This window comes from Hevea brasiliensis, chromosome 12, assembly GCF_030052815.1.
Source record: "Hevea brasiliensis isolate MT/VB/25A 57/8 chromosome 12, ASM3005281v1, whole genome shotgun sequence".
NCBI classification, from domain to species: Eukaryota; Viridiplantae; Streptophyta; class Magnoliopsida; order Malpighiales; family Euphorbiaceae; genus Hevea; species Hevea brasiliensis.
The window spans coordinates 22,773,482-22,785,606 of NC_079504.1; the positions used below are offsets into that span (position 1 = coordinate 22,773,482).

The 12,125-nt window shown below is 33.8% G+C and overlaps 1 protein-coding gene across 2 annotated transcripts; it reads left to right on the forward strand.

Moving 5' to 3' along the window:
* Positions 1–4,070: 4,070 nt before the first annotated feature.
* On the forward strand, positions 4,071–10,176 carry LOC110639671 (uncharacterized). Of its 2 annotated transcripts, none has more exons than XM_021790710.2 (8): positions 4,071–4,308; positions 4,442–6,949; positions 7,044–7,202; positions 7,335–7,514; positions 7,805–7,999; positions 8,696–8,794; positions 8,874–9,464; positions 9,607–10,176. In XM_021790710.2, the coding sequence occupies exons 2-8, from the start codon at positions 4,475–4,477 to the stop codon at positions 9,940–9,942; spliced, it is 4,035 nt and encodes a 1,344-aa protein (XP_021646402.2). In that variant the 5' UTR covers positions 4,071–4,308; positions 4,442–4,474; the 3' UTR covers positions 9,943–10,176. The 2 variants fall into 2 exon arrangements, with proteins under 2 accessions (XP_021646402.2, XP_021646403.2); XM_021790711.2 differs by having other exon boundaries at positions 4,510–6,949.
* The last annotated feature ends 1,949 nt before the right edge of the window (positions 10,177–12,125 follow it).

The following is a 12,125-nucleotide window of genomic DNA, read 5'->3' on the forward strand; positions in this document are numbered from 1 at the left end:
GCCCAAGTAATAATTTTGGTTTCGTGGTGCTAAAAAAAAAAAAAGGTAAAGAAAGGTTAAACAAAAAAATAATTAGAAGAAATTTCAGCAGGATTATCAGGAGGACATTGGAGAATATCAGCAAGAGGATCCTCTAAAATTGGACATCAAAAGATAAAGTTACAGCAAAAGAGGCAAACCAATCAACACATTTATTAATGTCACGATAAATGAGATTTTTATTTTTATTTTTTAATTCCAATTTAAGGAAACTGAGGATCAAAAGGGTGGTGCTGTATTTTTCACCATGTTAAAAAATTAAAATTATAATATAATGCTGTCCATAAAAATGTGAATTGTACAGCACAGAGCACAGTTGAATATAAGATTTAAATTAGGAAATTTGCACATGGTGAAGACAGGGTTTGATTCCAAATTTCATGTGGGAAAGCAAAACGAGCATATGATATATGTTGCTTGTGCTGCATTCTAAAGATAACCCACTCGGATACCTCTAATAAATACGTGTTATTAAACTATTTGAAGTGAGTAGCCCATGAATTACTGGTCCTATTAGAGAATTTGTGTGATGAGATTATATATACATATCGCTATCTTCCAAAGAAAAACATTGCCAGAATCCCAAGTTTTCCCATCCTCTTCTTCTCCAGATCCGGAAGCTTCATGTGAATTCTCTGATTATCGATGGCCACTCTTTTGGCGCGTTTTTCTTTTTTTTATTATTATTGGTATTTTTTTTCCCTCTCTCTTGGCAATAGACAGGTAGCCTACCTTTGTCCCTTACGAAATTAGGCGCATTCACAGTACCATAGACACGTCTCCAATTCAAAACATTCAGATATACGGTTTCATCAAAACCACAATCAATGGTACATCCTTATCCATATCAATAAATTTTTAAAAATAATAAATACATATGATTATTCTGTATATTTTCTGTTTTATAGTGTATTTCTTTTTTTTACTTACAATTAGGATCTTCTTTATTTTTACTAATTAGACTAATTAAGTTGGATTTTGTAACATCAATTTTTTTTTTGGTTATCTTTTTGAATATTTTCATTTAAAATAAAAGAATAAAGAGTCAATTTAATATTAAGTCATTTCTATATCATCGTCGATAATCAAAAGTGAGATTAATGGAGGACCCACGTCAGAGGCCACACGGCTGAAAAACCTTGTGCAATGTTTGGCAATGGCAGACTTTGGAGATAATGATTCAAGCTTTTTTACCAACCGAATTTTATTTGGTTAATAATAATAATAATACGTGTCCAGGGGATCTAAGTCTACGTTTTAAGATATGCATGATTTATGCCACGATTTAGGGTAGTCATATATCTACATTAACACATAGAATTGAGAACGTATAATTTTGAAATGAAACTTTATTGTTTTTCGTATAATTTATTGTTAATTAAGGATATAATCTCGACATAAAAAAAAAAAGTAATGTGATGTATACATAAACATCTTATTACTTTTCATATATTTGCATTAATTGTTTATATTTAAGTAGTGGTGATAATCGTAGAGGTGGTCAGTTAGTTAGTGGTAGCAACAACAATGATGACAGATTGATAGTGATACTGATAACAAGGTGATATGGTGCTTAAATAGTAGTAAGGTCATGTTTGATATGACATAATTAAAGTTATAATGTAATTGTAATTATATTACATATTTAATTACGTTGTTTGATAAAAAAAAATCAATATAATGAAATGTCAATTACATATCGCAAGTAATTATATTAAAAGTAACAAATGATAATTACGTATAAAAATAAATACAATTATGATTACTTATTTTTATTTTTTTAATTTATTATTAATATTACTACGACCACCACTACCTAGCATTGTCACCACGATTATTATCTTTATCACCACCATCACCATCACTGCCTAATTATCATTGTCACTACCATCACCATCACTTAGCCATAATTGCCACTCAACTACTAATAATTACAACCATTACCACTTATTATTATCATTGTAAATAAATTAAATATTAAAATTAAAATTATCATTATATTATATCACTTATATTTTTATTTTGTAACTAAATATAAAAAAGCAATAATAATTATATTATATTACACTACAACTTTGATTACATTATATAATTAATTACATTACATTACATTATACTCTACCAAACATAACCTAATAGCGATGAAAATGGCGGGGTAATAGTAGTTGTGGTAGCGATGGTGGCCGAATGGTAATGATAGTAATGAAAATGACTGGTGATGCTAATGTTGATAATAAAAAAATAAAAAAATAAAAAGCAAATAATTAAGATTATAACAGTTTTTATATGTAATGATAATCATATTATTTGATCATATTATTAATTTTTTTTAATTAAATAAAATAATCAAATGTGCAATATATAATATAATTACAATTATATTACCTATTTAATTAGGTTTACTAAACATGTTTTGAGAAAATTATATGTATATAATATTTGTTATTCTTTCAATTCAAAATAATTACGACTTAAACCATTTGTACATTAATTTTTTTTCTCAAAAGGACCATCATAGTTCTTCTCCCTTTAATATAAATTGCATGACTGCTTTCAGTTTGATTTATGTTGAAAAATTTTAAATTAAAAATTTAAATAAAAACTTGATGTGTAATGAAAAAATATTTCACTAATCATAATCACAATATAATTAAGGCATTATTTGAGGGAAATTAGTAAAAGTAATTAAGAAAATCGCTTTGATTCATTATAAATATAACATAACTAAGGAACTTTTTATTAACATTTAAAGCAAAAATTTGTTGATAATAAAGGAAATAAAACTTGAGAATAATAATTTAACATGATAATAAAAAATGATAAAATTATTATAAAAATAGAATTATAATCATAACACAATTAAAGCATATCTAAAAAAATTATTTAAGTAAAGAAAATTTAATTTCAATATAATTAAACATTTTTTACTAAATTATTTTCTTCTATTTTTACTATTCGAATCATAACTATATTTAATTGAAATTGAAATCACTCATTTTTATCTAATTCTGAATTTTTTGGTAAATTTTTAATATAACTGATCCATTTAAAAAAATATTATTGGGTTTAATGTCAATAAAATCGCATTGAAAATCATGATATTTTGAGTTTAATTAAAATAAAATAAAATGATAAAAAAATTAGAAAAAAAAGGGGAAAAAAAAAGAGCCAAGAGGCAAGAAGAGACGAGAGTATCTCACGAGGCTATGGCGTTTCAGTTTTGGAGACCTAGACAGTAAATTACAAAAGTGAACGTCCTTCCCGAAACACTTTTGGGCGGACGCCCTTAAAAGAAAAGAAAATATATATTGAAAGGGCGGCCTCACGCGTTTGTGCATTTTAGTTTTGGACCATGGGACCCCACTTTTTGGTTGGATTTGCCTCGTGCTTCCTCTAATCATGCCCTCCCACCACACCCTCCCTCGTCACTCCCTTGCTGGAAACTCTTCCCCTATTTTCACTTTTTGTACACTTTTTTTTTTTTTTTTAATTCAAATAAACTTTTTCTCTTTCCTTGAAACAAAATTAACATCATCTTATTTTATTACTTTTTGGTAAAAATCTTTCCAGTGTTTTGCAAAGCATATGTTATGAGTATCAACTTTTGTGTTATTGGAATATGTACACGATAACAAGCTATGTTAAGTATAACCTTTATTCATATATTTACTATTTATAATTTTAAAATACAAAAAAATAATTTAAAAATATTGATAATAATAAATAATCTTATTAAAATAATATATCTTTTATAAGATAAAATAATTAATTAAAATATAATATGTAAATGGTAAGATCCCATCATTCTCGCTTGCCTTATTAGTGTTTGGATAGGTATATACAGCATTGATACATGGGGAGTAGAATTATATTACGAATTAAATATCAATTTCAATTCAATTGATTAAGTCATATAGCAGAAATATAATAAAACGTATATTGCTAAACTAAACAAAGTTTACTTTTTGATTGAAATCAGTGACGTGGATAGCGATTGATTCACCCTTAAATTAGCGTCCAAAAACAAATAACAATTTGTTTTCAAGTTCAAACAGAAGAGCCACATACCCTGCATACCTTTCTCTTCCATTAGGATTTTTTTTCCTTCTATTAAAAAGCTCTTCTCCCCTTCATTTGCTAAGCTCATCATAATTCTCTACTTCCCAATCCTCCAAAAAACCTCCCAAAATTCACCGCATTGGCTGATCCCTCTTTCGATCTGGTGCTTCCAGTACTCGCATTCGCGGCCTTCTGATCTCCAGACATCAGGTCAGTGATCTAGATTTCCTGCTTGTATTTTATGTTGCTTGTTTGGTTCATTGAGTAATGTCTGTTGATCTCAATTACACATATTATACGTTAGTCGCGTTTTTAAATTTTGTGTCGGTGTGTGATCCTGTAGCTGAGAGAGTTAAGAGTTTAATATAACGGTGCAATGACGGCGCGTGTGATCGTGAATGTTCCAATCAGTGAAATGGAGGACAAAGGTGGGTTGGATATGAGTAGCTATGACGACTTGCCGACACCTGCTGCTGCTGCTGCAGATTGCAATGGTGTTAAGGATGCCAATGAGAACGTCAAGGGGAATGGGGAGGATCATCCCGATGCTTCCTGCGTTTTCGTAGCTGGAAACGACAGCGTTCCTGACGAAGCCGCTGACTCCGCCGATCTCAATGGCAAGTCTGAACTGGTTTACAATATCGGTTCTCGTGATAACGACGTTGAGGATGAGGTCACGGAATCTGATGTTGATCATGCAACTGGGGATGCCAAAGGTTCTGCAATAGAGGCGGATGCTGGCTCTATTATTAATAATGAGGTCACCTCTAATGATGGGAAAGGAGAGGATGGTGCTGTTGAAGTTCCAAAAGGGACGACGCGTATTGTTGGACCTGAGGCCCTGGTTGATCAAAGGGAATTTGAAGAGGAGCATCTTAGACTGGATTCACCTGGAGGTGTGAAAGGGACCCAGGATATTTCAGAGGCTGTTGAATTTGAACCTGAATTGTTGCAGTTTAAAGTTGGTGATGCAAGGGCTGGGGAAGAAAACAGTACGGAGTCAATTGTAGCTCAGGAATCTCAAGTCACAAGTAGTACAGATGTTGCAGAATTAAAGCCAAATTATTCTGTTAATGTCGATGTCACAATCGGTGCAGATACTGCTGAATCAGAGCCCAACCAATCTGGTGTGCTTGAGCTCACAAGCAGTGCTGAATTAGAGCTCAATCATTCTGGTAATATTGAGGTCACAAGAAATGTGGATGTTACTGAATTAGAGCCAAATCAATCCAGTAATGATGAGGTTACAAGCAGCGCAGATGTTGCTGAATCAGAACCAAATCAGTCTAGCATTGATGAGGTTACAAGCAGCGCAGATGTTGCTGAATCAGAACCAAATCAGTCTAGCAATGATGAAGTTGTTGAAAGCGTAAGAGATTTGAATTTGGTTACAGTTATAAAGGAAAACCAAGATTCTTCAATCGCAATTACTGAAGGCTTTCAAAATGATGGTGATTTGGACATGGATCAGGGGAAGGAACCTATCGGATTTTCCAACAACCTTCCAGTGGAAGTTCCCCAAAAGGCATCTGAGGTAGAGTCGGAGCAGAATATGGAAACAAGTCCTTGCCGTCAAAACAGATCTGAGCAAAACAGCTCTTCTAAGGAGGTTGAGACCTTGATTCCTTCTAATGCCGAAATTGGTAGGAATGAAACACCAACTTCTCTTGATGCTGAAACTGGCAAGAGCTATCCAGCTACAAGTAATAATGAGATAATTGGATATCCAGCAAATAACTTTACTGAGCCCGTTGTACATTTAGAATCAGAAGCTGTTAATGGGCATATTACATATGATAAAGGAGAATCTTTGCCTGCTGATCACGCTGAAGAAAGTGTTTCACATACCATTGCTAAGGACTTTGCTTATGCCAGTCAAACCACACCTGAAGAAAATAAGCCTTCTGAAGTTGTCAAAACTGTTGTTCATGACAATGTGGCAGTTGAAAGTTATGAAAGCATTCCTCTTGCTCCTGCCAGTGAAACAGTGTGGGAACCAGTTGTTAAAATTGTGGATTATTGTCCTGTTGCTGTGGATGATACGGAAGTTAATGATGATATGAGAACAGAGACTTTGGTGGAAAAGATGGATGTTAATAGCATTGAAAGTGTTGGTTCTCATTCTATTGGTGACAGAGGAATAGTGATTGAGCCGGATAGCAGCCCTCTTGCAACTTGTGCAAAGCCAAGTTGCCTGGTTAATGATGAAGAACCAGAAATTGAGACTGGTTCCACAGCTATTGAATCTGGAGAAAAAGCATCTGTTTTCTCAAGTAATGAGTTGGACAAAGAACCTGAAGTTTCAGAGGGGGCTTCTCAATGTGTTGGCAGCTACTCTGTTTCGGACGACTATCCAGATAGAGAGGCCAGTATCCATGATTCAGTTGAGAATTCAGTTGGTGTGAAAGCTGGGTCAAAAGTTGAAAATACACCAACAGGTTCCAGAGAATTTGCCACTAACAATGATGGCCGTGTATCTGAATGTGAGGGTCTGAATGGCTCTGTTATTACTAGTGAAAGAACCATAAATTGCATTCAGGATGCTGAAAAAAGTGGAGACCAATTGGTTACCATTGATGGTGATGAAAAAACATCTCAAGAAATGGAGGTCACTGGTGGGTTCAACAGGGAAGAAGCCTCAACATCTTCCCCAGAAAGCTCCTCAGTTGATGCTTCCAAGGGACAAAATGCAGCGGTGGAGGTGGGGAAAAAGCCATTCTACTACATGATCAGAATTCCGAGATATGATGATTATGAAAATCTAAAAGAACAGATCAAACATGCTCAGTTTCAAGTTGATGAGAAGACTAAAAGTCGGGATGTTATTCGAGCTGAAATGCGAAGGAAAAGGGTAAGGAACCTTTGCAAAATACTCTTATCGCATTTCTGGAAATTTTATTTTTGTTTCTTGTCATATCTGATTGCTGAAATGGTTCCATGAATAGGCCAATTGTAATGAGTATGGTGCTCGTGTTGATGCTGCCATATCAGAAGAGGTACCAGCTCGCGACTTGCTTAAGGCCAAACGCAAGGAAATAGACGCTGTTCTATCTCTGATTAACAGAGTGAAGAGTGCCTTTTCTGTTGAGGATATTGATGGCAAGGTTCACCCTCTTTCTCTATATATATAAAATTAGTTTAACAGATTATTCCATTGTCTGTTCATTTTAAATGCTTTGGAACTGTGAATCATCAGTCTTTTACTCATGGTGATTCAATCTGTGGCTTGCAAGCAGATACGTAATATGGAACGTATGATACAGCATGAAACCCTGCCCTTAAAGGAAGAAAAGAATTATATCCGTGAAATCAAGCAGTTGAAGCAAATTCGTGAACAGCTTTCTTCTAGTTTAGGTAACCAGGAGGATGTTCTGGAGGCTATAGATCAGAAAGACCAAGTTGAAGAACGCTTGAAGGTATTATTTTCTGGTTGCTCACATATTAGAACTTGCATCAACATATCAATGAATTTCCAAGTAGTAAATAGTCAAGATGGCAGGAGATATATGGATTATCTAACATATTTTATGCATTTATCTCTTGATTCGAAGATAAAAAAGATAGATAGCAAACCCTTACCCCTTCATTTCTTTGCATTTTCTCTATTTTGCATCTTATTATCTATATTAGAGAACAGCTATTTTCCTTGTGTAATGTACAGTTGAGGTGTTGAGTTGAATTGATTATTTTGATTGGTATGGTGCAGCTTTTGAGGAAAGAAGCAGACCAATTGAGAGAAAATGTTCTCAAAGCTGAAGCAGCTACCAGAAATGCCAAGAAGACATGTCAAGAAGAAAATGCTGCTCTTAATGAATTGACAACTCGGTTTAGAGCTGCGGATGACACACGGCAGGAAGCATATGCACATCTACAGAGTTTGAGGAAGAGATTATATGACAAGGTATGTTGTTTCTATATTTGCACATGATTTTCAATATGTGAATTCTTCATTACTACATTAAGCTATATGCCAAATTTTTAATAACATGGGAAGCATGAGGGAGCTTTATAGAGGTGAGGGGCCCATAGTACTAAAACTTTGTGTAAATCTTCCTTTCACCATGATGTTTTTCATCAATATTTCTTTCCAATTTTAGGTCTGGCTCTACATTTGAAGAGGAAGAACTCATAAAGATTTGATCACTATAATAAGCACCTTGAATATTCTGCTGTAATCTTTAATAAATCAATAAGATTTGTTCAATTTAGTTCAGCTACTGTGGATTTTTTTTTAAAAAAAAAAAAAGGAAAAATCTTTCTAGTAAACAACATAGCTGATTACATGTGAGGATTATGAATATGAGCGTCCACTCCACCAACTTTTCATAGATACCTTAATGTAGATATTGTTTTAGATTTAATAAAATGTAAATCTAGAGGATCTGGGTTTCTTATTTAATGTAAAGTTCCTCTACTTTGATTTATCAATCAGTTACGGGTTTATTAATAGGCTGGACAAACTATATTTAGTTGTTTGTCAGTTTAGTTTTGTGGCCTTCTGCTTCTGAAAACTTATAAAAGTTAGTACTTGAAGAACAATAATTCAAATAATATGAAACAAATTGATTAACACTATTATTTTTTGTTGAATTTTCAGAACAAATACTTTTGGAAGTACAGGGATGATTCAAAGGTAGCTTATGATTTAGCGTCCAAGGGAGATAAAGAGGAACTTCAAAATCATTGTGTTAACCAGGTAAGCTGATGGATATTTTTTGTTAATAACAATTGGCTATTCACCACTGATTTTAAAGTCTTTCGAATTGCTGATTTAGGTGGAGATGGTTATGGATTTATGGAACAATATTGATGAATTCCGGAGAGAGTACACTAGATGCAACATGAAGAGTACACTGAAGAGACTGCAGACATTAGATGGTCGTTCACTTGGCCCTGATGAGGAGCCACCTGTAATTCCCAATGCTGCTAGTGAAAGAATAGCCAAGGACAACATCGTACCTTCCATTTCCACTCTTGAAGGAGAAAAAACAATTGTGCCTGTGGTGACAGAAAAGACAGATGATAAATCCACAGCCAAGGTTGGGGACCAAAATAATCCAACAGCTAAATCTAGAAAGGCTACAAAACATGTTCCTTCGGGAAATGGCTTGGCAACTGTGTCTGGCAGGAATGAGATTGACGAGACGGAGCAAAAGGAGGATAAGCAAACAAAGGAGGAAGAAGAGTTGGCCAGGAAGGCTGAGGAATTGAGAAAAGAAGAGGAAGCAGCCATGTTGAAGGAACAGCGGCGATTGGAGGAAAAGGCCAAAGCGAAAGAGGCAATGGAGAGGAAGAAACGAAATGCTGATAAGGCCCAAGCCAGAGCTGCACTAAGAGCACTAAAAGAAGCTGAGCAGAAAGAGAAGGTAAAACTGCTACTGCCAAATATTCCATTATTGGCATTTTAGTGCACATAACAATTACCATTTAGTTGTTTTGTCTTTTTTATTTGCTTTCTCTTTACTGTAAAGGGTTATTCTTCAACATTATGGGTTATTCTTTATCCAGGAAAGGGAGAAAAGGGCAATAAAGAAGGAGAAAAGGAAGGCATTAGCAGAAGAAGTGAATGCTGTCAATGAGGGAGACTTTTCTCAAGGTTTTGAACCTCCAATTGAAACCAAGGAGTCTGAAACAAGTGAGAAGCCCAAGACAGTGACAAAGAGGTCTCAAAAGCCATTGCCTTTCACAAAGCAGACCAAGTCAAAATCCATGCCTCCGCCACTTCGTAACCGTGGTAAGAGAAGGATGGAAACATGGATGTGGGTACTCCTTACTGCTCTCCTTGTTTTAGGCATATTTTTGCCGGGGAATGGCAACTTCCTTCTAGAACGGCTTGGTTTCTAAATATTTGCTAGATAGTCTGAAGAGAGTATGGCGGGATATTTCCCATAGATATTTAGGCAATTGTTTTCACTTCAAATTGTGTGTTTTGTGTCTGTGAGCGTGTCAATAATTTGTCCTCGCCAGCATTTGGCTAGCAAAGTGCCTGAGGTATATAGATAGTACTCTGAGAACTTGTATTTGCATAATAAAGTTCATCTGTTAATATAAAACAGTAACAAGATTTCAATGCGTTAATTGCAAGGAACTCAAGTTTTACTATCGGACATCGGCAAAGCATTTGAAATTTTAACTTTTGTCTTGTGTATATTTGCCTTATGGGCCTTATGAGGCAAAAGCTTTGCAATAAAAAAAAAAAAAAAAACCCTATAGCCTTTCCATCCATACAAGTGAGTATTAATATGTATTAATAAAAAAATAACAAACTTTTTTTAAAATGGTAACGGTGGCACAAAATTTGGTGGATAGATAAATCTAGATTAGTAGATTTGATGGCTCTTTATTGTTACCACTGTACACGCAGAACACAATAATCGCTAGAATTACAATGGGCCAACATTCCCCCGGTTAAAGCCATCCGTACATAAAACAGAATATGGGTGTTTAGGTACCCTTATTGACCCACTTGTACTGGCTCTCCTTTTTTTTTTTTTTTAATAAACTCTATATTATTATTATTATTATTATTATTATTATAATTATTGAACGATGTAAAATTTCAGAATCATAACAATCATTAGTTTTTGATCTCAATCTATAAAATTTAACCTGAACATTATATTTAATATCTAAACATAATCGATTAGAGAAATTGCATCTAACACTGTGTTTGGATAATTATTTAAAGAAAAAAATAGAAGAAAATAAAAATATTTTTCCTTTAATTCTTGTTTAGATGAAAGAAAAATAAAAAAATAATATAAATTAAGATAAATTTATTTTTATTTATTTGAAAAGAGTTAAAAATTAAAAATAAATAAAAAATTATCATGAATTTACAATTTTATCCTGTATATTCTTAAAAAAACTTAAATAGAAATGATAATTTTATTATTTTCTCATAAAAAGTAATTTTTCTTTAATTTTTTTTATTATTTTCTCTTTAAATTAAAGAGAAAATAATAAAAGAAAAATAAAATTTATTTTTCTTCCTCACTTTATTTTCTCTTCTTTGCTACTCAACTCAACTCAACTCAACTAAATCTTTATCCCAAAAATTTGGAGTCGATTATATGGATTCTCTTTCTCCACTCTAAACGATTTTAGGTTAAATTCTCGAAAATGTGTAATGCATCTAGGTCATGTTGTACTACTCTTCTCCAAGTCAGTTTAGGTTTACCCCTTCTTTTCTTTCTATCCTCTACCATAATGTGCTTTACTTGTCTAACTGGAGTTTCCGTATGTCTACACTTCACATGACCAAACTACCTCAATCTCCCTTCTCTCAACTTATCCTCAATTGGTACTACTCTTACCTTTTCTCTAATACTCTCATTACGGACTTTATTTAGTCTAGTATGGCCACTCATCCACTTTAACATTCTCATCTTCGCAACTCTTATCTTAGACACATACGACTCCTTCAGTGCCAACACTCATTACCATGTAAAATGGTCGGTCGTATGACTGTACGGTAAAATTTTTCTTTCAACTTATTGGGAATCTTGCGATCACATAAAACTCCCGTGGCGCGTCTCCACTTCAACCATCCAGCTTTAATCTTATGACAAACATCCTCCTCACATCCCCCATCTACTTGAAGGACTGAGCCGAGATATTTAAAGTAATTACTTTGGGACAGTATCACTCTATCCAAACTAACTCCTTCCCTATAGCCAATTCGGCCTTCACTGAATTTTCAATGCATGTATTCTGTCTTTGTTTTACTTAACTTAAAGCCCTTTGACTTTAGAATACTTCTCTAAACATCATGCACCAAGGGATACTCTCTTGTATATGTTTCGTTAATTCATCTAAAATAATGTAAAAAGGTAAGGGCTTACAGCTGAACCTTGGTGTAATCCAACTGAGATAGAAAAACCTCTTGTACCCCCTCTCACTGTGCGCACAATAGTAGTTGCTCTTTTATACATGTCTTTCAATACTTGTATGTACCTAATAGATACCCCGTTTTGTTCTAACACTCTCCATAAGATATCTCTTGAAACACTATCATAAGCCTTCTC